The sequence below is a fragment of the Gordionus sp. m RMFG-2023 genome, chromosome 2, assembly GCF_954871325.1.
Source record: "Gordionus sp. m RMFG-2023 chromosome 2, tfGorSpeb1-WG-v2, whole genome shotgun sequence".
Taxonomy (NCBI): Eukaryota; Metazoa; Nematomorpha; class Gordioida; order Chordodea; family Parachordodidae; genus Gordionus; species Gordionus sp. m RMFG-2023.
The window spans coordinates 47,472,230-47,498,729 of NC_088776.1; the positions used below are offsets into that span (position 1 = coordinate 47,472,230).

At 26.2% G+C, this 26,500-nt stretch overlaps 1 protein-coding gene across 3 annotated transcripts in view; it reads left to right on the forward strand.

The window, feature by feature from the left end:
* Nucleotides 1-369: 369 nt before the first annotated feature.
* The window catches only part of LOC135923662 (uncharacterized), a 31,165-nt gene continuing 5,034 nt past the window's right edge, over nucleotides 370-26,500 (forward strand). For 2 of the 3 annotated variants that reach the window (XR_010571258.1, XM_065458532.1), the window contains exons 1-11: nucleotides 391-461; nucleotides 10,183-10,683; nucleotides 16,238-16,465; nucleotides 16,592-16,717; nucleotides 17,595-17,684; nucleotides 19,309-19,396; nucleotides 19,535-19,732; nucleotides 21,386-21,482; nucleotides 22,201-22,257; nucleotides 22,735-24,988; nucleotides 25,238-25,295. Coding sequence is in view for 2 of the 3 variants with exons in the window: in XM_065458532.1 (XP_065314604.1) it covers nucleotides 10,207-10,683; nucleotides 16,238-16,465; nucleotides 16,592-16,717; nucleotides 17,595-17,684; nucleotides 19,309-19,396; nucleotides 19,535-19,732; nucleotides 21,386-21,482; nucleotides 22,201-22,257; nucleotides 22,735-24,988; nucleotides 25,238-25,295 (3,673 nt within the window). In the remaining variant the exon portion in view is untranslated. Of the gene's footprint in view, nucleotides 462-10,182; nucleotides 10,684-16,237; nucleotides 16,466-16,591; nucleotides 16,718-17,594; nucleotides 17,685-19,308; nucleotides 19,397-19,534; nucleotides 19,733-21,385; nucleotides 21,483-22,200; nucleotides 22,258-22,734; nucleotides 24,989-25,237; nucleotides 25,296-26,500 lie in introns of all 3 variants that reach the window. The other variant, XM_065458533.1, reaches the window with a different exon arrangement.

A 26,500-nucleotide genomic window follows, 5' to 3' on the forward strand; every position in this document is an offset into this window, starting at 1 on the left:
AAATTAAATCTATATATTACTCAATAGAATTATAAAAGAAATTGTTTAGGGAGCAATTAGAAAAATTTATTTTTAGTTCAAGGGGATATTAAGAAGTCATTAAAAAAAATTTTGCTTCAAGGGGCTCGAGCCCCTACGCGCCTCCTCCTAGCGACGCCACTGGTTCATTGTGCAGAAATAGATTCAGGTTACAAGCATCTTATATCTTTTTGAGTTTTAAAAACACTCATTTTGTAGCCAATAAAATTTTTATAACGAGTTTGTATCTGCATATAGATTCCTTTTTCTAAGGATTTGCCCATCTCTGGCCACTGGTATTACTAAATTTAATTTAATTTATGGAATGTCATCTTATTATTGACATCCATTATTTTTTTTACATCTTTTCATGTCATTCAAATTTATAGACGGTATTCCCTAAATAGTAAAGCAGTCTATAAATTACAATATTTTATTGAAAAGTATATATTACTTTAATAAGAATTTATGATATTAATATTTATTTATATCTTAGTAACTGATATATTGCTACCTTTATTAAGCCAATTCAATAAAGTTATATTTTAATGTAAATATAGCATGATTGGAACAATTTAAAAAAATATAATTCAATAATTTTTATAAAATTTATAAGTACTAATGCAAATTATTCATGTTATAAGTATAAAATCAAGAATGACTAAAATTAACTAAATTTTTTATATTTCTAACTTTTCATTAAAACAAATTTTTACTTTTAACTATTTAACTGTTAATGATAACTATTTCATGTTTGGAAAATTCTTTATATCTGATATTAAGATAGTTATTGACAATAGACACAATTCAAAAATGATTTGTGTTTGATTTTTTTAAACATATCAAATTATATACTATTTTCTATCAGATTGTTTTATTTGTTTAAATGAATTTAATATTAATTACAGATCTAATTGACAAGTATCTATGAGGATGCCTATCCCAAGCCCTCTGTAATATTAATATATTTTTTGTAACCCCAAATGAACATCTCTTATATAAATATGATAAAAAAAAAGTTTATTACCTTGCTTCTATAGGTTTGAGTAGAACCCCCACTCCCATCCCTAATTTATAAGCAATATTTTAGGTTAGTCTAATCAAAATCCCTCATATTTAATATGATTGATAGATAGTTGTTTTTACCACCCTAATAAACATTTTGTCCTTTTTTTACATTTATATGTTTAACTCTAATTCATTAAAATGGTCTTCAGACACATACTCTTTTTACAAATTTTGATTATCACTATTTCCAACCACCCATATGCAGTAATTTTTAAAATCTATAATTTTTATTGTTAATATTTTTTTTAAAATTATATAGTTTAAGATTAGATCAAATATATAAACATAAACATTAAATAATAAAAATAACTATCAATTTAAATAAAATTTATTTATGCTTGAAAAAATTAGAGCGTTGTATAAAAGTACCTATATATTTGATTTAACAATTTAATTTCCTTAATTTTATAAATTAATAAAAATGATTAAATGTCAAATTTTATGTTATTTTAATTAGAATAACTTGATATTATTAAATTTAATGTATAGAGGAAAATAAAAAGAAATATGGTTTTTAAGATAAACCTGCTGAAGACCAAGAAAATGGGCTGAAGACCGAGAAAATGGGCCGAAGGTTTGTTAATAGTGGGTCTGAGGGTGAAGACTCCTGCCATTTATAGGTGTATATCCACCCCAAAGAAAATTTCTAGTTACGCCATTACATACAATTCAAAATATACTGTTATATTTCCTAAAGGCTGACCAACAGACGATGTTATCAAAATAGGATATTTTATTAAAAAATGTCCAAGCTTCAGAGAATAGATTACAAATTATCAAAAAAACATTTAAAGGCCATGGATATCTGATACGAGAAAAATCAGTGTATAAAAATAGATAAAATAAAATAACAGTTTTAGCGACTACAAATATAACACAATATCTATTATATCAAATCAACATTTGATGTGATAAAATTTATTAGCACATAGACAGAGGCGTAACACAAATATTTTTAAGCCTCCCTTCCACCCCCCCCCCCTTCCATACACAAAAAAAATACTTATGGGGTACCTACTTATAATTTGAAATCTATTGAGGCCCCTGATTCTGTAAAAAAAGACATCTTTGTACACAATATAAAAATCCCTTACTTTCAACCTCTCCAATACTTAATCTGCAATTTATAAAACTAACTAAAACAAATCCCTTCCTTTCAACCCTTCAAATACTTAATTTACACTACACAAAACTATTCTCTTTGGAATTATAATTTACAATAATTGAAAATATCTTTATTGATAGCTTTACGAATATCAGAAGCAATAATTTTTTCAACAATTACAAAATAAATATAAAAAAAATACGATAATTTTATAATGATGTTACAATTATATTGGTAAAAACAAATATATCTATTCATCACGTGTTATTCAACGTTAATTATAATCTAATCAACCTTATTTATTTCGTTGATTGGCATTACACAATATTAATATAAAAATATGTATATAAAAATATGACACACAACACAACTACCATTTTCTCCACAACAATATCCGAGACCGCAATGAAAAAAGATATAATATATTCATTTTTTTCCTAACACCTGTCAAAATCAACAAAATTGAATTTTTTTTAAAGATCAAAAAAATGATTTCATGAAAGATTTTTTAGGCATAAAAATCACAAATTTACTTATAAAAATATATTTTTAGATAAAATTTTATCAAAAATCCTGAGCATTCTAAAAATCTTTATCTCTCTCTTCTGAGATCAAAATATTTTAAGTTTTCTTATAATCCATGTCCTGAAATTATAACACTTTAAAAAGGCAAAACACATTCAATTTAACTATAAACTACATCATGTTGTTCAAAAATATAGCAGACTTAAAATTAAAATTTTCATCGATTTATCATAGCCAGTAAATGCATTGAAACTCTTAAACTACTCTTAGACCACAGGACTAGTCATTTAGAAAAATCTCGCATTATTTACCCGAGAAGCAATTCTTATAGAAATTTTAACCCTCAAGTTTAACAAATGATTCAGTGGACGATTCTGGTCTTTTATTTCAATATATTAATATGAATATTATTATATTAAACATTGATCGCCTTGTAATTATCTTAAGTTGATAGTAATATAATTGATGTAAAATTGCTTTTGACTACTATAAATATTTTGAGGATCATTAGAAATGATTAATTTTGTTAGGAAAACTCACCTCGAAATTAACCTGTACCCAGAGAATAAATAAGGATAATGATCGGTCTTTAAATTTATACGAATTTTTGTTTATATAAAAAATAAGTTTATAAGAATTCCAATTAATCTAGTGTTGTTTATAAATTTTTCTTCTTTAAAACCTTATCTCCTTATTATCTAAATTGCGGAAAAATACCAATATATATTCTTATTCTTAGTCAGTCTGCAAGGTCCAGCCTTTCAGGGTAACGTCTGATTTTTTATTTGGGCCAGACCTGGCAAAAAATTTTTTTGTATATATTTGATAAATTTAGATATTTCATAGAAGTGATAATCCATAAAGTATAGTAGTTTTAATTTAATCATTCAATACTATAAATGTTGTTTATTTTGGTATTCAACAGCATATATTTCGGTTTAGGCCATGGATTTAAAAACTGAGTCTGACAACCTTATTAAAATTGTAAGATTATATTTCCACCCCGGGCCTAAAAATTATGCCGTTTGCATACCTTTATTCTCAATAATGAAACTTGGAATTACATTAATCTAAAAAAGTTATAATATCGAACATTAGGCGTAAATTATTTTACACAACTTTTTACAAACTAGAGCATGATATCACTTTCGTTACATTGCGAAAAACATTAAAGCTCGGAGATTTAAGGAATCGCATTTGACAAATTGGTCAAAATCAAAACCGAGCCAAAAAATGTGTCTGACCTCGCCATCATCCAACTAAGTTTGAACTACAGAAACTCCTTTCAATGTCTAAAAGAAACCAATATCTACGTGTAATTGCAATTGCGGTAAGATCAGAATGTTATCTCAAATATGGACGTAATCTAACAACGCACTTATTTTTACATTCCCTCGTTTGAATTTCCATCTACCAATTTTACCCCACTTGCAAATAAACCAAGCAAAGCTTATTAATTTGATAAATGACACAAATAGAAAATCAATTTCAACCTTCAACGAGATATTCGATGATAGGTCAGTCCAGGACGCAAATAAAAAATCAATTTCGATATCAGGGCAAAAGTTATCCAATTTTTTAAGCGAGAATTCAATTAAAACGCCCAACTAACATACATTCCAGCTAGGTGAATTCCAACACTTTACGATTACATATTAAATTAGAACTCGAGAGATTAGTAACTAAAGGAATACGTTGACCTATCCAACCCCAGGTTCCTTGTTAAGACCTATCATCAACATAAGAAAAGCAATCAGTGACATTCTTATTCATGCAGATCTTAAAATTCCAATTTATGCGAAACAACATCATTCCTACATTTGACTATACTTGCAAAGATCCAATATACAGCCTTTTGAAAAAAATAGTAGCATTTGATCAGTCAGTCAAAAACTGAAAAAAAAATAGGCAAGCCTAGTCCCGAAAACTTTAAATTATCTTGTTTTCCTAATGACAATATAATTTGTAAAAATAATACCAATATCGTTAACCTTCCTTCAGCACTAATTTTTTAACTTTTGTTTAAGTATCTTTATTTTTTAACAATCCAAAAAATAAGAAAAAGGGAAAATAAAATTTCGGAAAGATGGAAATCGCGTCCATAAAAAAATACGAGGATTGGATCAGTCGGGCAATTCTTTAAAATTTCTTATCGGATACCCTATCCGAATTAAGATTTAAATATCAAGATCCGAGTTAAAAATATCTCTATGACTAAGAGTTATTAAAGTATCAAGATATAAAAACGAAGTGCATTCTTATCTTCATATATTGATAGATACATCTTTACATTTATTTAACTTTTTATATTATTTTTTAATTAAATTAATTAAATATCTGTCAATTTATTTCTTTCCAATTCAAGCACAATGCAATGGAGGACGAAAATATGGTATTAACTGAATTTTTGGATTATTAGTGATACTGACGAAAAAAACAATAATATCAGCAAATATGTTTGATTGGTTCCATATTCATATTTTTTCAACAACCACAGATGGATATGGATAAGAACATTTTAGCACTCATCAAACTTTGGCTGATAATTTTAAAATGATTGTGATGATTTTACTATATATAGATTATCTATAAGGGTATGAATCATATAAACTACCCTACCTTACGCGTCGTTGAAAGACTTTTTATAATGACTAAAAATATGTTAAAACGGGGATGCCTCAGTGGTGAAACTACGAGGATTTAATTATATATTTTATAATATAAATAAAATATCAAATTGAATAAAAAATATTTAGTTTATTAAACTATTTCGAATTTTAATAATTTATTTTATTTTTGGCATTAAACACACTTTACATGCTTATTTATAAAAAATATACCTTATAATTTTTTAATAGTATTTATAAATACATTTGAAAAGTATATTTTACCAACTCTGATATTGACCATAGCAAATTGTCGCTTAGTTTTAGCAGGATTTAGTCATCTTGCCTCACTTATTTTAAATATTATAACTACCTTTTCAATTAGCATGTGCTCTTGCAAATTTTTTAGCAAACGTGGATAACGATGATATACTTATTGCCAGGAATTAAAATGTCGAAGGCTTTAAAAATAAATTCATACAGGAATCCGCCTCTTTCTTAAGATTTCTAGTGAATAGAAACGGAGCAGTCTACAAATATATTAGAGATCATACACAAAGGCACCGGCAAATATTCACAAATTGAGGCCTAATTAATTTAGGAATCAAATACGAATATCTTATTATTCGGATTCTTATTAAAGATGTCCAATTCTGGCGACAAAAAGTCAAACAACTCATGGGTAGAATTGAGGTAATACAAGTCCAAAAAATATAAATTACTAAAGGAGTGAATCAACATTCAATTTAGAATACTATTAAAATATTTTTTATTGAGCTAAACTCTTTGAACAAATCAATTAAAATAAATGTAATTATTTGTAAAACTAAAAACTACCACGGCCACCCAATTATTTTTTGCCAATATTTTTAGATATTTTTTGACTACATCATAAATCATACGCCCTATTTCTTTTCGGAGAAAATGAATTTTTTTTGATAATAATAACTTGCTTGCATCTGTTATTGCTATCAAAAATAATACCTATCAAAGTTTTTTTTTGATATCACAAATTGTTAAATAATAATAAAAAAGATCAATTTGGGCAGGTAGAGGTAGACCTAAGTCAGCGAGGGGCAAGCAAAATTTATATAATAAAAATTAAAATATAAGTATATCTAAGAAAATAGAAATGGACAATTTACTTACTTATTTTAATCCTATAGACGCATATAAAATATAATTTTAATGCAAAAGGTTAGAAATTTAAAAATATATTGCGTACTAAATTAAACTTTATTTTGCAAAACACTAAAAAAAGCGCTTTTCTCGATTTAGTTTTAAACTTTGTCATATTTAGGTGTCTTTAATGTATTTGTATATTAGGATTATTATTTTTTTATAATAGTGTTGTTAAACGGCTCGTTTTGAGCCGATTTTTCAAAACGGCTAACTCAATATTTTAGCCAGAAAAATATTGTCTAAACTTTTGTTCCTTCTATGAGCAAAATATTCAGACTTGCGTAATATTTTTCTAAATGAAATATTGAGTTAGCCGTTTTAAAAAATCGGCTCAAAACGAGCCGTTTAACAACACTAAAGTTATCATTATAGGAGCTATTATATTGAAATTGATTAAATATTTTATTTGTGTTATCTTTATTTATATTGGGTTAATCTAATTAATTTATTTTATCTTTCCACATATAAAACCGAAAAAAAATGAATATTTTACCAAATGTTTTGGTTTATTTCTTTCATTTCAAAAACATCTTGCATTGTTTAACCCATCTTTGCAAAGGGGGGGGGGCAATGAGACCCCAGTCATTTAATTACATAAAATTTTTAGGTAAAGTATATGTGTTCAAATTTAATTTTGATTTTATTCAGTAGTTCATGAGTTATAAGGGTTTTTTGGAGCTTTAGACTCTACCTGATTATACGTGTAACTTTTTTCCCATCTGTTTTGGTATTGATATTATTAATTAAAAATTAGATTATATTAATATTTGAATATCCTGGATTTTATTAAGGGGGGAGGGAAAGAACTATTAGATCAATTTTTTGGAGATCTTTAAGTCCACTTATTGTAGGCCTTTGACTATATTAGATTTTTATAAAAATAATTATAGGTTCTCACTTTTTTTTTATTAAAATTTTTTTTGTCGTTATTGCTAATTTTTTCTACAAATTCTTCTTTAAAATCATATATTGTATATATTTTTTAGAAAGAGGGGGTGGGAATGTTTAGGGGTAAAATTTTTATTAACTTAAAATGATATTTACGAGAGCAAGTATATTTGCGATGAAACTATTTCTAGATTAAGTGTGTAGTATGTTTTGCAGAGTTGTTCAACGCTACTTTTAAAGTAGCGCGCTACCGCTATCGCTATTTGTCAAAAAAAGTAGCTAAATTTACAAACAAATTTTTATTTTTTGCTTATAATGTTATTGTATAGTAAATATATAAAAATCAACATTTATAAATATTAAAATATAGTTAGTTTTGATTATAAAAAAATTTATGTAATAAAAATAAATATTTATGGTAATTTGTTGCATTTTAATAATAAAATCATTTCAATATTATCATCCCCAAGTCTAGGGCGACGATCAGAAAGTATAAGTTTTGCCTTATTAAATAATCTCTCGACATTGGCGCTTGAGGGTAAGGTCGTATTTAATCTTATATACATATTTTTAATATAAGATAGATTATACATCGTATGTCTGGCATACTATTATCATTTTGAGGGCTAATGCCAGAGATCTTCTTTTTAAAGTTCTAGGGTCTAGCCAATGGCCTATGATTTCCAAATAAGCTCAAAAATATTTAATCAGATCAATTTATAAATATAAATAAGTTTTTACCTTCTGTTATATGTTTAACTATCTCCCTTGGTACATATATATGATATCTCTGATAACTCTACTATTAGAGCATCTTTCATCATTTTAAAGTTATCTGCTATTTTATTCATTAGTGTCTGGCGGCATAAAATTGTTATAATATCATGGTAAATGATGGATTATCAACTAAGGACATTGACTGAACTGTATAAAATATAAAATCAACAATAACTTTATCAGCCAATTTCTGAGAAATATTGTCATTTGCATTATTAATTAATTTGGTTTGAATTGAATTAGTCTTTTTGGATGTAGAGTCGCCTTTGTAAATTATTTAGATGTTTCTCCATTTCCTTAAAACTCATGAACAAGTCTTATAAAATAAATATTATTAGAATGTAAAAATGACAATTTACCTTTAGGTGTTTCTTGAGCTACTGGATTGATTTGAGGAAATATTTTTTTTTACATTTTAAAAAAATAAATGAAACCAGTTTTGGTTATATATTTATTTTAAAAAATTTTCAAATCTAGGGAATGGGAAATTTGTTTTATAGCTATTAATAACATTTTCTTCCCTGGTGTCTTCCATTTCATTAATATCATTGTCTGAATCACTTTCAACGATTTGGATATCCATAGGCGATGACATTTTATATTATTAACACGTGATTTAGGTTTATAATACAAATGAAAATATAAATTATAAATTGAAGTTATATTTTAATTTCAAAATTAAATAAAAATTATAATTAATTATGATATTATATTTAAATTTTCATGTTTACACTTACCTTCATTATATTTTTTAAAAGTAGCGAAGTAGCCGCTACTCTTAGCTACTTACAAAAAAAGTAGCATTATAAAAAATTATAATAATTACAAAAAAAGTAGCCGCTATTAGCTATAGCTACCAAAAATGTTAGACTACTTTAACAACTCTGATGTTTTGCCATCCATTAAAGACTATAGTTTCGTGCCATATTTTAATGGTTTATTTTGCATGTGCTGTCTGATGAAATTGGGGTCTATTAAATCCCACCCCAAGTACTAACGTCATATTTTTCACCTGAGAATATTGAAGGGTTAAAAAAATCAAAAATTATTGATGTTATCTTATAAAATATAACAAATCAATTGGTGATAAACGAAAATATTTCAATTTGATAACATCTTAAATTTCTCATTAAATAAAATTTAAATAATGTTTTCTGTTAGCTCGTAAATCATCATTTAAGTCAATCAACTTTTTGTTTATTCAATTTTCATTAGTCATTATTATTTTTTTTCTATACTAATTTGAATACCCGAACCTAGTATAACTACCATTTTATAAAAAATAAAAAATTTCAATTCTTTATTTCCTTTTACCAAATTCTATTATTTCAAGTAAAATTTATTAAAATTGTTAATTATAAATCAATTGGACAAAAATCACTGGACCGGGTCTAAATTACCCGATCTAATGCTTATCTCGTGTCTTTTTGTCCGTCTTTTGAAATAATACATATGGATGATTTTTTTCATTAAATATTCGATGTATTTGCCTTAGTTTAATTTTCGCTATTTTTATTATAAATTGTTTCAATTACCAAATTATATTATACACATTTTATATCAATTCTTCGCATTTATCAAATTTATTATTAAATCATATAAAACCCCTCAAATTCCGGTTAGTGAACAAATTTTCAGTTCTGCTCGCCCATCTGAATTTTTAAAAAATAATATAAATTTCTTATTAACAAATAAAAGTATATATTCTTATTTAAATTATAAAATACTGTATTACCAGTTTATTTTTGAAGGACTTTATTTATAAAGAATATTTTTACTGATAACATCCGCCCCTCAAGAAATTATGCAATGAATTATTTAGGTAAAAAAAATTGCGACAATATGTAATTTTAAAAAAAACTACAAGGCAATCTTCTATTTGTTATTTTTATCATGGATATTGTCAATTAATAAACATGTTATTTTGTTACTAAAATTAATTTATTTAATCTCCTCGAGTAATTGAAAAACAAATGATTATTTTTTTTGTTTAAAATCATCTTATTAAATTAGAGGTAAAAATTTTTTGGCCTGATCATGGATTATCGTTCAACTTATTACGGTTTACCACAATCCACGTGGACGGCCAACTCCAGGGGTATCTTGGGATCATCACCTAATCAAATGAATTATTATCAAAATTATAATAATAATAACATTTTACCTACCAATTGTCTCTTGAATAATAACAACCTTGTTCCTACAGCGATGAGCGGATATTCGAATTCGCAAAATAATTGGTACAATAGTTACCAAAACCAACAAATGGACGTTAACTCAATGTCTAATCTTAATAATAACGTGGGTAGACCCAGGGATCCTAGAATCAATAGAAACTATACATCCGGTAACAACATTACTCGTTTAGAAGAGATTGACATGTCCAGAATTACAATGTGTCGCGGTAATGACGCCGTTCCTTATGAAACAGATGTGCGTCGCGAACTTCGTATCGCAGACTCACCACATAGGTCTAAGAAAATCAGAAAACCTAACCATAACTCAGACAACGAGGTTTCACTTTTTATTATATTTTTTAATGTTTTTCATGACGAGATGTCCTAATGCTTAGGTCAAAATTTTATAATGTGATAATTATATTTTTTATTAATATTGATTATTCAATATTAATTAAGGACTCATAAAAGTTGTTTATTATAAAATTTATATAGCTAATATATAAATGTAATAATGATAATTTTATACTAGAAATTAATGTTTTCCAACTATTCTTTTCTTCCCCGATACACAAGCTTTTTAGATGGAGAAATGGTTTTTATTTTCTTAATAGTGAAAATGATAACTTTTGAATACAAACATCTTTAATCGTTGGGAAGTTTTTTGCCAAAAATTACTCATATCTTGCCAAGCCTCCCTGGTTTTTATATTCTTAATAGTGAAAATGTTCAACTTTTTGAATCCAAACATCTTGAATCGTTAGGAAGTTTTTTGCCAAAAATTACTCATGACTTGCCAAGCCTCCCGCCCTCTATATAGCGACCCCCAATAACCCATACAAAATTCAGATTATAAATTAGTTTTGAAAGAATATAAAAGCTTTCATGAAATGTATAAGAGTATTAATATTTTTCCCTTGTGTATTAATTTATCCCTCTAAAATGTAAGGTATAATTTCTTATATTTTTTTAAATACTGATGGATATAATAAAATTTAGCTTACCAAAAAGGCCAATATTATTTTATATAAAAATTATATAACTCCCAACTAATAACTGATTATTCCTTATTACAATCTGAGACATCGTTAATAATTCCAAATGAAATTAATGAACAAAATGAAGTATATGTAAAGAGATGAATGCGGATTGACATCCGCGAGCCTCGACTTGCACCAAGACAAACGAATAATTCCTATAAATGTTGAATCAATTAAGGATTATTATCACTTATGGACACATTCTTGACTCTAATCATAAAAGATTTATGGTTCACTAAATGGCGCTTAGAAATTTACAAATTTTATTGCCTATAGATCCATCAGGGGAAATATTAAATTTTGATTTTAAAAAATTAAACATTTGGCAGAATTTTATTCAGCGGATATTAATATATCCGAAGGCCAATTGATTTCTGAATTTAGATCTTTGTACGAAAGATTAATTCAACTAGAATATATTCCGAGAAACGGAATGGAAGCATTGCATGGTTTGAATAAAGTTTTTCCCAAATATATTAAAACTACTTTAGGATTAATATTTTGGCAACATTACCAACAAGCACAAATTAAAGAACCTTTTCGTCATTAAGGATAATAAAAACCTATATAGGACCACATGAGAAATAAGGCTAAATGGTTTATTCTTAATATTCATCTAGATTTAATACCAAGCACAGAATAAAATTCGAAAATTGGCGCAATCACAAAGACGATACAATTTTCGCTCTTGATCCATTTTTATTATATTAAATAATCATGTTTTAATCCAATATTTATTGTTATTCACATGCCTATTTAAATTTAGCTATATATTTTTTTAACATTTTTTTTTCTTAAATATTTTGTTTTTTCCAATAATTTTAGAAGTGTCCGAAATGGTTATTTTTTAAAATAGGGTTGGCTTTATTACATTTTATTATATGATATAGATTTAATAAAAAAATTAATGCTCCAAAAAATCAATTCAATGTTTTTTAGGAAATAGTTTTAACGAATTATTAAAGCAAGAATGATGATAGAGAAGGTGAAACGCTCATCCAAGACTGGTTATTAGGTAAATATTAGAAATAACAGGCAGGATTCTATACCTGGCTCGGGGTATACACTTGAAATTGTTCTAGCCATCAGTTTTCAAAGATGGACCAAATAAATATCATTTTTCAACTACTCAAAATTCGGAGTATTTTGAGACTGCTAATTTGCAACTGTTTTGAAAACGATCGTTTCATATATATTTTTTTATCCCAATTAGACAAAATAAACTGAAAATAGAAAAATAAGGACAAATTTCCAAATTTTTTTATTAGTATAATACTACACAAATCAAATGATAACTTTTTGGAGAGGTGGGGAGGGGGTGGTAAATTTTTTTTAAAACAAAGTGCGGGCCTGTTGGCTAAAATTTCACTTCATTGCAGACTTCTATGAGAGATTCCAATTTTTCTGAAAAAATAGAATATATCACATTAACCAAACACTACATTAAAAAATGTCCAATTTGTATTTCGCGTTTTGTGAAAAAATTAAATTCAACTTTTAAAAAATTTGCCAGTGATCAAATTATTGAAAGAAACCTTATACCTTTTTAAAATCCAATTATTAAATCAGTGATGGCAAAATTACTCCTTGAGATAGAAGAAAAATATTAGCCAAAACAATTTAATGGCTATTACTATTAGTCGTCGTCATTTTATAAGAACTAATCACTAGTATTTTTTATAAGCAATAACCTACTAGAAAGCAGCTATAATATATAAGCCATTTTCTCCACCTATCCTGGGTAAAGGATAATACTTTTTTTAGTAAATACGTTATACGTTAATTGTTTATTAATTTCGAAGAATTTTTAAATATGATTTTTTTTTATAATGGAATATTCTGGGACAATTATTTCCAAGAAGCACTGAGAATTATACACCGGACATTTTACGTGCCAACTTTAAAATACATTGATAATTTGCTTTGAAAAGGTTAGTTGCGTAGGTATAAATCTTATGCATTAAAATTTTTTTAAAATGAATTTAATTACAAATATTTTGGTTATCTTTAGTATAATTTATAAATCATTTTTTAAGGAATATGGCATGTGGTTAAATAGATTTTAAAACTTTTTTGCAAAGTAATAAATATGATTAATGAATGTGAATAGACCGCAATATTTAATTTAATTAATAAAAAATATATTATTTGGTTTAATATATATTTTATAAAATAATTTTAATATAATATTTACCCATTAACACGTCACATGTGTTAATTAATTGTCAAATTTTTTTACCATTTTACAAAACAAGTTTTGTTGTGTTTAATCCCTAGAGCTATAATTTTAGTTTAATTTTCGCCACATTTCTTTTACAAAATACAATGACGAGTGTCATTATAAAATATACAATAAAAAGGGTAAACAAAGTAAGATTTTATTTTAATTATATTAAATATGGACAAGCAATTAATTAAGATTAAACGTCTTGTTTAAATAATAAAAAGAAAATATATCATTTGTGATGAAAAATGAAAATTTTTTTTGATCTTCTTTGAGAATGCTCAAGTATAAATTTAATCTAAAATTTTAAATCTTTTTATGTAAAAAGTCTTTTTAAAAATTTTTTTGAATTTCTTACATGTAATCTATTTTATATCCATTTTTTATTTCAATAAAAATATGATAATACTATAAACTTTTATAATAATTTCGATAAAATAATAAGTACAAAAAAATAATTAAAATGTATCTAATCATTCCATTTGTTCCTCGAACTCGATGATGGTACCTTTTTAGAACGTCAAAGAGTTAACAGTAGAGGTAGGAACAGTTTGTATCTAATCTTTAATTTTTAGTTGAAGTGAGCAAAATGTATTGCTGTATAATTTTATTGTTATAGATTATTATAAAACAATGATATTGTTAAATAATCAAATGTACACAATCAGACATTATTTCTATAGATGTTCTGATAGTAGGCCTTCGTCGTTCTACTTTCTCCTTGTTCGACTTATTCTTTTTTTTGGCATTTCATTTTATACTCAAATGATGCATGCCTTATAGTGCGCACAAATTGAACGTTTCAACGAAGTGTTTCCAAACGCAATTAAAAACCGTAAACGCAAGTATGTTCAAATTGAACGGTTAATTTTTATTTTTTAATATGAAACATCTAAATTTAAAACAAAGTAAAAATGCTGTCCAATTTAAAATGCATTATTTGCGTTTTGAAACACTGCGATGAAACATTCAATTTCTGCCCACTATTAAGCTATAAATCAATAATCTTTTTATTTAAATTTATAGCCATTTTTATAAATTTGTTAATGCATTCATGGATGTGAAGGTTATAAAAGATACCGAAGACTCGACATCTTCTAAATTCAAGTTGATAAATATCTAATGTTTTTGAAGATATAAAAGTAGCCCCAATATATCCATAAAAATTGAGTTACCATTACGTCCCGTCATTTTTATAGTTAATCTAGGACAATTCGAAGATATATCATGACATTATTTATTTAGGTCTATTATTTGAAGTTCTTCTAATTCCATCTCGAAAATTGAAATGAAACTTATAAATTTGATAAGGCAAAATTTAATTCTGACATTGTGATTTTAAATAGTTTACAATAGTGATCTGCATCGGGAATAATTTTTCAAGCCCTGAAAAATTTTATTTATCAAAAAGTTATTTATTGGCCCGACCCGAATTTATAAAATTTGATATTTTTTAATTGTGTAAAAAAATTCTACAAATAAAATATTTTTATAGCAAACATAATTGAATGATAATATATTTTAAAAAATTAAATTCGGCACAAATTTTTTTAATTTTTAGTTACTAACCCGAATGAGTAATGGCCGGGTTGCAGATCTCTAGTTTACAAGAATATTATATAAACTTGATTTAAGAAATCGTAATATTAATTGTCCTGAATTTTATGTAAGATATGAAGGGAAAATTGGAAAAATACTCCTGAAAAATATAGTAAAATTGAAGAAATATCCGCGAAATTATATAAAACTTAAATGATTAATTACTCCTTAAATTCAAATTATCCTATAGCTACAACATTAATTGGGTAGATTTTAAAGAATTCTATTCCACCAGGTAGGGGATCAATATAATTATCACTGTCCCAAATTCCAGCTTCCTTCTATATCTTCTTGTACTCTCTCTATACTCTGCTAGATTGCTAATTATAACTCTGCAAAGTGATAGGCTGTGCAGCTGAACTTTTCTATTTAATGATTTTCTTTCATCGGATAATTTTGAATTATATTCCATTGCCTGAATTCTTATAAAAATTGATTTTATAAAAGAATGAAATATCTCAAAAACCTTATTGTCCAATAAAATTTTTATGTTTTAAAAATTAATAATAATCATAAATGTAATAAATTACATTGACCTAAATAATATAATACGTTATAATATTGCTTGACATATATGTTATTAAAATAATGTTGAATAACCTTATAAAATATAACATATTTCATTTCCCCAAGTTCAAGTTCGTATATTAATCTTTTTGTTTGTTTTCCTTCCCTCGTTGGCCTTCTTGACTTGGTTCAATTTTTTCTATTTTATCTTCTCCTAACTTTATATTGTATTTATTATTATTGATTCGATTTCAACTAGTTATTCCCTTGTTCGTAGAAGGTCAGCGTGTTTTCGCACTATTTTATCTTTTTCTTCCACGTTGTATTTTAACCAAAATTAAAATCCAATATGTTTTTTAAGACGAGGACGGGCTTGGGGCAGGCCCTTAAATGCCTCCTCTATTAACTTTTACGCAATGATGGATTCATGTTTTATAAGCTATTGGATTTCTATGTGACCCTTGAGAGTGCACATTCTCAAAGATTAATTATATTTTTTTTAAATATATATATAATCGAAGGTCGAATACTGGGACCCTTTTTGTTGGATTTGTCACATGTTGTTATCATCGTACAATGCTACTACCATTATGGAAAATGACCCTCTTCAAGATAATTTAAACTGCCATATATGCCAACGATCCTTTCATCGTAGGTGTTTAAATACCGCCGACATATTATCGCTGGAATCTAGCTGCCATTTTGATGCGCAATTATGCGTTATAACATTCGCGTGCCCCGAATGTCAAGTTATATATTTTTATAATAATTGTCAAACTTGAAAATAATGTTTTGATTAATTATTAATTTAAAGCAATTTATATTACATGCTACTTATCTATTTGTTTAAAATTGTAATTTTATTATATATCAAGAAAATCGCTGAAGCGGAAAGCAGCACACGAGGCGCGGAAAATCGACAAAAAGTCCAACAGAAATTCTCTCGAGAAAGACTTAATAAATTACTTTATTATGCCTTCAATCGGACCCGACGTATCTTTGTATGAATAATATTTTTTTTATAATTAAATAAAGTAAATTTTCCTTTTCAAGTTCAACCAAAGATACTTTTTATGATTTAGAATTTTTTGATAAATAAATGATTTTATTTTATGATTATAACTAATTATCATAATTGATAACCTTTAATATTCACATTATAATAAAGTTGATAAAAAATCAGTATATTTTTATTTTAAAAAATCAGATTAAATTACGATTTTTTTGATTTAAATTAAGTTTTATAATATAAAAGTATTTTATATTACTTATCCTATAAACCCCCCCCCCCTCTCCCCATCTAAGAAGTTATTAATTGAGCACATATCATTTTATTACTTTTTATTTAAAATTTATGACGAAAATATTGTTAACTAACGCTATATTGGATATACATAAAAGAACTTATAATATGAATTATCAATATATCATATTATCCCATTTATACTAATTTTAAATACATTATTGGAAACAATTTTAATGTTTTCAGTACAAAAACTATTATTTTATTTTTATATAAACTAGAATTAATATTATTATTTAAACTGCATTAATAAATTTTCTTAATATTAAATAAATTGAATATCAGTAGTTATTTAAATTAAAGAGCAAATTGAAATATTTATAGAGATTTATCACCTTAATCACTGTCCATAATATTAATTAAAATGATGTTTTACTGAAGTTCCTATATTCAATGCAAAATATAGTGAAATAATATATATAAAATATTTTTATTTATTTATTGGTTACAAACAAAAAAAGATATTGATTTGAATCGTGATTTTTATTCAAAAAAAGTTTTGATTTAAATTTAAATTCTCATTTAAATATATTTGATTAAATCATGCTAATTCTACATTATAACTTATGAAATAGTTAACAGGCAAAGGCTCCAAATATATCGAATATTTCCCCATGGATCCAGACTACGTTGTGAAACCAATGAATTTTAATAATATCGAATCAGTAATTATTAAATTTATTTTTAAAAAATGATTAATATATCTAGCATTGATAAGTTGAATATCGTGAAATGAATATAATTCATGATAAGAATATTTTTATTTTTGAATATAGTAGAATTTATAATTTGTAATATAATGCAAATAAATAAAATATACAGCTTCAAATTTAAGTTTTATTATTTTTGGACCCAAATCAATATGCTTTTTTATATTATTTCAATTAATTTGTGTTTTACGTTCATTTTTAAATTTAAATGGAAAAGTTGTTTTTAAATTGACACATTTCTCATAATTAGAATAAAAAAAGGGATATGGGAAGGAAACAACATTATAAGAATTTAAACTTAAAGGTGACTAGTAATAAATTGTTTTTTTTACTATATAAAGAATGTTTATTTATAAGTAATTATAAAATGGATGTCATAAGATATTTCCTAATAAGACCCCTTCATTGTTAAAAGTTTTGTGTTCTGCCGTAAATTTTATCAAGCTTATTAAATAATTTAAAAGACTTTTTTCATCGTTACATTTAGATCATTGAAATGTTAGCCTAAGTATACAGGGTTTACCATTGTTTTCGCACAGAAACTTTTATGAGAGCACAAAATATGTAAACAACATTTTTTATATTTTGTTATTCATTTTGAACATCATATAAAAAAAAGTTAACATTTTGATTTATTTTATCCCTCTTCTAAACCTATAGATATCAGTTCAAGATTGTGAAAGATATTTTTCTCATGTAAAGGAATATATAAATCCTTGCTTAGCCATTGGCGCCCATTAATTATTAAAATAACAATATATAAATTTTTTAAGATTATTTCGATTATTTATAATATACTTTTATGCAATACCATTGATGCACAAGATTATTTTATGCAAATAAATTTATCTAGAATTTTTTAAAAATAAATGATAAGCTTAATATAAGAAAATTATTTGTTTTATAAATGTTCGTTTTGATTGTTCGAAAGAACGATAAAAATAGGTGTATAGACTTTTTTAATTTTTTTTTATATGTTCAAATTAAATGACAATAAAATATTAAAATGGTTGTTTACGTATTTTGTGCTCTCGTAATGAGAATTTTTATGCGAAAACAACAGCAAACCCTGTATGATCTATGATTCTTTACCTCCTCCTTCTAAAAAGATATTTTTATTAGAGTATATTGTTACTTATAATCCTTCTATTTAAAAAAGTTGTCTTTTAATAATTTAAAAACCAACTTCCAATAGAAAGAAGGAAGGTTCTGAAATTTCTTCATCTGAGTTCGCTCTTTATTTACTAAATCACACTAGATTTTTTATTGATAATTTTTTTAAAATTAATTTATAAAATAAAAAATTGAACAAATACTGTTTCTAAAAATTATTATATATCATTTAAATGTTAAAATGAATGCGAAAATTTTTAATGTGGGAGAAATTTTGAAATATATATCCTTTTAGGCTTAGTCTACTTTTTTTTAACACTTCATTTAAAACACTTCCAATGTTAGGAGATAGGCTCACTTTTATTTTAACAGTGCAAACCTTTCAGAGTTATAGAAGTGGATTAGGACCAAGTCTTTTTACCATAAATATTTTATTCTTAATTCATTTTCTTTAAAAAATAAATAGAATATACAGCTCAGAAGCTATAGCTCACCGCAAAGTTTGATAAGTGATATCAAATATTTATACCATAACACTGCTATATTTTATGGAAGTAAAATATGATTAATCTATTTATTTTAATAAATATTACATTATAATTTATTTGCTCACTCCGCATTAAATTTTTTATATTTCGAATGGATAAATAAAAAAATTATAAAATATAGAACTATTTTTATTAATATCTTAGAAAAGGAAAGTCGCAGTACCCCCGAAATCAATAATATGCTTTCCACCCTTAAACTTGTAGAAAAAGTGTGTAAGGAAGAGGTGAGTGAGATAGAAGCTTGCTCTGAATGTTATTACAACGCTCATACACTTCCTTTCTCAGAATGGTTTAGTGCTGTTTGCGGATCCCTTCATACCCTCGTTTGGGGGAAAATGAAAGGTTTTGTTGAGTATTCTTTTTTTTTAAAAAAAATGTATTCTTTATTTGTTAACTTAATAATTGCTCTAATTTTTACGGATCAAATTTCCTAATTATTCGAATATAATATTTTTAAAAAATTATGTAATTATTTTATATATTTAAGTAAAATAAATCTTTTGACATAAATAGATAGTATTGTTAAAAACGGCTCTATTTGTAAAAATGGCAAACCCAAGCCAAATATACTACGAAACCCTGAAGATTTTGCTCATTGATGACAGAAAGGTCTGGACATCTAAACGCTATCTCGAGGCTTGCGTAACATTGTTTGTCTAAAATATTGGGTTATGCGTTTTTTATAAATTGAGCAGTTTAATAATACTAAAAAATATGGCTGTTCCGATATTAAATATCCACTAACCGATATTCTTTGAAAAATCTATCCCATTATTATTTTGTGTTATTTTACTCTGTGCTCGTTGCATTGGAAGAGATGCGAAATCTCTCAATTTTAAATCATTTACTGAAAGCGATATTTTAATTTGAAAAATTTGATTGGATCTTAAATGTATCTCAGCGTTTTAAACGCACAATTTTTTTTATTGTTTATAACAATCGCTTTAATTATTTTATTTTCAGATTTTATTAATTCTTTAGTAATTGGCTTAATTTCGAAACTCATTGTGAGTCGCGCTTACTTCGGTTTTCGATTATTTTTGATTGTATTGACGACATGTATAAAGGTCAGGACATTGTAGAATTGTAAGATGTGCTGCTGAGGAAATTTCTAAATTTCTCCTTAGCTTTTTTTTAGAAGTTTCGAATTATTTTCTTTTTCTTTATTTTTACTTCCCTCTCATAAAAGTAATAAACAGCGGTTTTTTAAAAAAAATAAAGGTAACTATCATAAATCTACAATTTCTTGACCTTTTATTCATGACAAGATCAAAAATAATTTAAATTTCGAATTATAAATAAAAGAATCTCCAGCCGAAGAAAGCGCGGCACACAATGCGTCTAAAAATTAAGCCAATTACTAAACATTAAATAAAATCTGGAAATAAAATAACTACGCGATTGTTACAAATCAAAAAATAAATATTGCGCTTAAAAGAAACTCATTTAAACAAGCATGTCTGCACTACTTACATAGTGAACATCCAGCAGTTCACAAACTTTTGTTTATATATATTTTAAATTTGAAAAATAATATTAAATTAATGGGTCAAATCTTAACTTCAAAATTTTTCGAAATTCTAAAACATTCATTTACAAATAAATATCATCTCAATATCGTTTATTTTATATTTACACCAAAATTATATTTATTTTAAATTATTATTATATTATAATATTTATTTCTCAAAAATATTTTATGAGAAATGGCAATAATTTTAAGCTAACACAATGACAACTAATTGTATTGTAAAGAAAGAATAGAGAGAGAGAGAGAAAGATTTTAACATTTTTAGAATATCTTATTTTTTGAATTTCAAAATAAAATTATTTAAATAAAAACTCATCGAATGACAAAAATAATTTGGAAAGTCGAATATTGAAATTTTTACTTAATGTATCCTATTGTAATTTCACTAATAATGTCCATAATTCGTGATTATAATTTTTACTATTAAACTTTATATTAACAAAACATTTGCTATTTTTCTTTAGGTTATCCATTCTGGCCAGGCAAAGTGGTTAGAATTCATCAAGCGAATAGTAATGACTCTACAAATTCAAATACCGAAAGCAATACCCTTCCTTCTAGGTAGGTCATATATTATTATAATTAACGCAATTACTAAGGATTATATAAAAGAGATGAATCCGTGACCACTTTTCTTTAGCATATTCTTAAATATATAGTTGTTTGATGTTTACGGAAGAAAAAGAAAAAAAACTTACACAAAAGATTCAATAATGATATAAGGCCGGAGATTCAAATTTCATTTGGTTAAAAATATTAAATTTTGTCAAATGATAATTGAATAATCATTTTTTAAAATATTCATTTTACTATATAATTAATTAATATATTTAAAATTGATGATTCTGTATTTAAAAAAAGCAATTTCTCATATTGTCAGCAAGGATATTTTTTACTACATAATTATGTTTATTTTACAGTAGGGGTCAATCAAAATATTTATATTATTATGATATTATATAATGAGGTAGTAAAAAATTTAATAAGGGTGAATTATATTTAAAAAAACATTAAATAACTGTAATTTAGTATTGGGCATTAGTGTCAAAATAAAGACATCAGCCGTTACCAGCGATATAGGTATCAAGGGAATCTGTAAAAATTTCAATAAGGTTTGGGAACACAATTAATAAAATATTCACATAAATGTTATCAATTATACACATATTAATTAATTTTTTCTTTAATTTTATAAGGCTATGTTTTGCTCGTTTCTTAAATTAGCAATATTTCATATTTTATATAAAATCATCAAAAAGAATTATTTTATTTTATCCAGTATTCCTAATGCCAACAACATTAAACTGGATGTTAGATTTTTTGGAAAACACGATAAGTAATATTTTTATACTATACCAAGAAATAATATTTTGACTTTTTGCATTTATTTAGCTTAACAAATTTAAATTCTTTTGATCAAATAATTATTTTTTCATAGTATATTCTAAATAGAGATCTGCAAAAGTAGACCCAGCCCGTTTGGGCCGGGTCGGGCCTAATATTTTTAAAAAAAATTTGGGTCGAGTCGAGCCTTGGAATTTTTTTTAAATATATCTAAATTTATCAATTTTATGTTGAATTTTTTAGAAAAATAAAAATATTAATTAAATTTAAAAAATAGACGCCATATTACATAATATATCTTTTATTTTGCATATATATTTAAATAAATTCGGGCCGGGCTGACAAAACTTATTTAAAAAAATTTCGGGCCGGGCTTGAAAAATTAGACCCGATGCAAATCACTAATTTTAAATCTTACTCCTATTAGTGATTCATTAACTTAAAGTGTAAATGTTTCATTTTCTTTTAGATCATGGCTACCACTCCAATCATGTTTTATTTTGAGCCGACGCCCACCAAGCGGCCCGATGAATACTGGTATACCATCTCGTTTAAGAAAGGAATACGACGAGGCTCTAAATGAACTAGATACACATATAACTAATTTAGAAAAAAAATTCGGAGTTTGTTTTCCTTATGCTGAGGATAATACCCTCTTTTCAATTGAGAATCCAAATGTATCCAATAATAATAGATCGAAATATGACATTAATCAAACGCTAAAGTTTTTATATTACCAGTTTAAAACTTCTCTTAACGTCATTCATAATAACAAAAAACGAAAGTCATCGGACTCACCTTACTCTAATAGTAATTCCCAAAAATATAATAAAAAATTATCTATTAAACACGCGAAAACCGATGTTTATAAATCATCTCATTTCAAAATTGCGAAAGTCGAATCGGCTTCATCCACACATGTTAAAAGTAAGGTATATAAGGTAGATTCACTTCAATCATCTACCCACGAATTATCTTCCACTTCTGATTATTCCAAAATTAAGAGTCGTCCGAAGGATAAATGCGCTGATATACCTCGAAATACTTTAATAGCCAAAGAAAAAGATATAGTGAATTCGAAGCAGGAAACACAACATTCTTGTATAAACAAGGATTTACAAATCGCTTTAAATTTAGAGGAAGATGTCAAAAATAATGGAATTACATGTCAGAATGAGAGCGATAAAAATGTTGGCGCCAAAAGTGAAAATCCCGCAATCGTCAAAGATATTCCGGAGGAGGTAGGAAATTCTATAGCCATAGCCAAACCATGTGCACATAGTTTGTCAAATATCATCGATCAAATGATACAAAATATAAAATCTGTAAAGACGAGTCTTTCTAGTAACAATTTGGATGCCAACCATATTGCACCTGAAATCAACTCATTATCGTCTAGCAATTGCGTTATATTAAATGACACGGAAGATGGACTAAATTCAAATGACCATTTATTAAACGAGCCTCAAGTTTCTCCAAATTCATATGATGATCATATCGGAAGTTTTGCAAAAATTGATATGTCAAACATCGAGTTGAATAAAAGATTGGTTATCCAACTAAGTCCATTGCAAATGAGCCAATATAAAGATTTATCTCACGTTATTTACAACGAAGATCGTGATAACTTGCATTCTCAAAATGTTGAAATAGCTGTCCCGAAAGAGGATCAAGTTCTTACGAATAATGATAGCCCTTTGTTTGAAGGCGCAATTGAAAATTTTCAGAATATTGATGATTTTGACGCATATGCTTATGATTTGATAGAAACTAATAACGCTGGCACAAATGATCTAATGCTTAATTTAAATGATAGCAAAGAAAATGAAATATTGGAAGATATATCGGACGATGATTTAGACGCAACGATAATTAGGGAATCAAAATCTGGAAAAGCTATAAAAGAAGCTAAAGACGATTTAGTAAAGTCACATTTAGAAATTGATGATAGTTCGGTATTCAATCGTATAGAAGAAGGCACCTATAATGACGAAAGATTTAGCGAAGAAGATATAATGAAGGCGTTAGAGCACAAAAGGGAAACGATCATAAAGGATATTCAAGAATGTTTAACCGAGTACCAATATGAAACAGATTTTTTGTCGAGATCCCAAGAGCTTACATCAGAGGTGAAGGGGAATGATAATTATGATAAGATCGAGGCCGAAAGGGATTTGTTCCCAAGATCCGAAGGGCCATTAAATATCACGAATTTAAAAAGTGGGGAACTCAGAAAAGACGATACTGGTGCTAAGATTATAGAGGCTATTTATCAAGAAAGTGAAGGGACTGATATATTTATTGAATCTGTTTCGAAAAATCATGATATTCAAGTTTGTCGAGATTTGCAATCTAATATTTCATCTGATATCACTATATTATCTATTCCTGGCTTAAATTTCAAAACTAGTGATAGGAATAAAGGGAACGATTTGCTACGAGAAATTAATGATAAAACCCTTAATTTACTTAAGGAAGATTCCGTCACAAAGGTTGACTATATTGAGCAAGAGGGTATCTTAACCGAAATAATCGATGTGGAAGAGATTGAAAGGTTATCCCCCAAGTTCATAGAAGACTACAGCACTAAAGTAATTATAAATTGTAACGTTTTCAAGGATCCACTTGCCAATGATATTTATAACATAGATGTATCTAATGTTTTAAATTCAGTAGATTCAAATATTTTGGGAGAATCACTAGCAACAGAAAATAATGAAAAGGTAAATATCTTTATCGGACGATTGAATTTATAAACATTTTAATTTGTTTTTTTTATTTGTGAAAAAACCAGTCTAAAATAGCTGGAAAGCAAAATTTTAATAGATTGATTAAAAAAAATACTCAAATTTATGGTATATTTTTATGCTAATCTCGGTTGCTACTCATTTATAGAATTTATTTACAAGACAAATCAAAATTTAAGGAAATTTATTATTATAGTTTACTAATGTTTTCTCTACTTTTTTAAGGTATCAAAGGATAATGAAGATGAAGGCATAATTCAAACAAGTACATTAAAATCTTACGGTAATATTACATTTAAATCTTAATATTACGTTTTTAATAATTTATATGCCCTAATAAGCGTAATCGCCGTTATCCAAGCCTGATTTCAAATTATTTATAGGCCTCTTTTTTATAAAGCTTCGGCTGCTTATTACAAATTAAGACAATTTTCCTAGAAAAATCAAAAAATACATTTATTTTTTTCAACGAAAAAACACCATATTTCCACATCTTCAATTGAACATATTAAATTACTTTTAATTAGTGTTGTTAAACGGCTCACTTTTAAAAACGGCGGACTCAATATTTTATCCAGTTATATTTTATTGAAAATAATTTTTCATCAAAATATTTATTTAAAACATTGTACAACAAAAGCTTTTTAGCCTTTGAAGGTTGACCTCTTCATCGTTTTTGCTTGTAATTTTGGTACTAGGCATAATACATTTCTATAAACATGAGCCCAATACATGGCAATTGATTTGTTGCCAAACCCCAAAGTAAAGCCATTGTCAATGGCTTTGCAGCATCTGATATTAATACTTCTATTTTACAATGTCCAGATATCTGTTTAACCCTCTCAATTAAAGATTTAAAAACAAATTAATAATCTTCTGTTTTTCATTATAACACACTTCAACTCAAATGATGGAAAGAAATGTTCTGCATCACCCCGCCACATTTTATAGATGGCATCCGCATGAATCTTAGTTGAAAGACTGGCTAGATTGAAGGATCCTTTTGTAGATATAAAAAATCTAAATAAATAGTTGAAAGACTGGCTAGATTGAAGGATCCTTTTGTAGATATAAAAAATCTAAATAAAGCTTTATCATCATTTATTTCAAAATTTTCAGATTGGTATTAATGCTTTTTCAGTAAGCCATTCTTCCAATTCGCTTACACCTTTAAGTCCATATTTTTTTGTCTTTAGTCTCATTAAAAAATTTCTTATTACATCACTAAGAATTTCGAGAATGTTACATTATCATATAAAGAAGATAAATTCTTGCAGTAAGTACATTGCTTTCTTCTTTTTTTAAACTAAATTCTCATCTAAAATAAATAATAAATAGTGTAAAAAAATTAAACTCCCAAATAAAAAAAAACTGTAAAATTAATTGACTGATTTAAAATTTGCCAAATTATTTTAAACACTACCCGGATCAATAAAAAACTTGAAAATTAAATATTTACTTCCCAAACTGCCTTTTTTGATTTTTGCC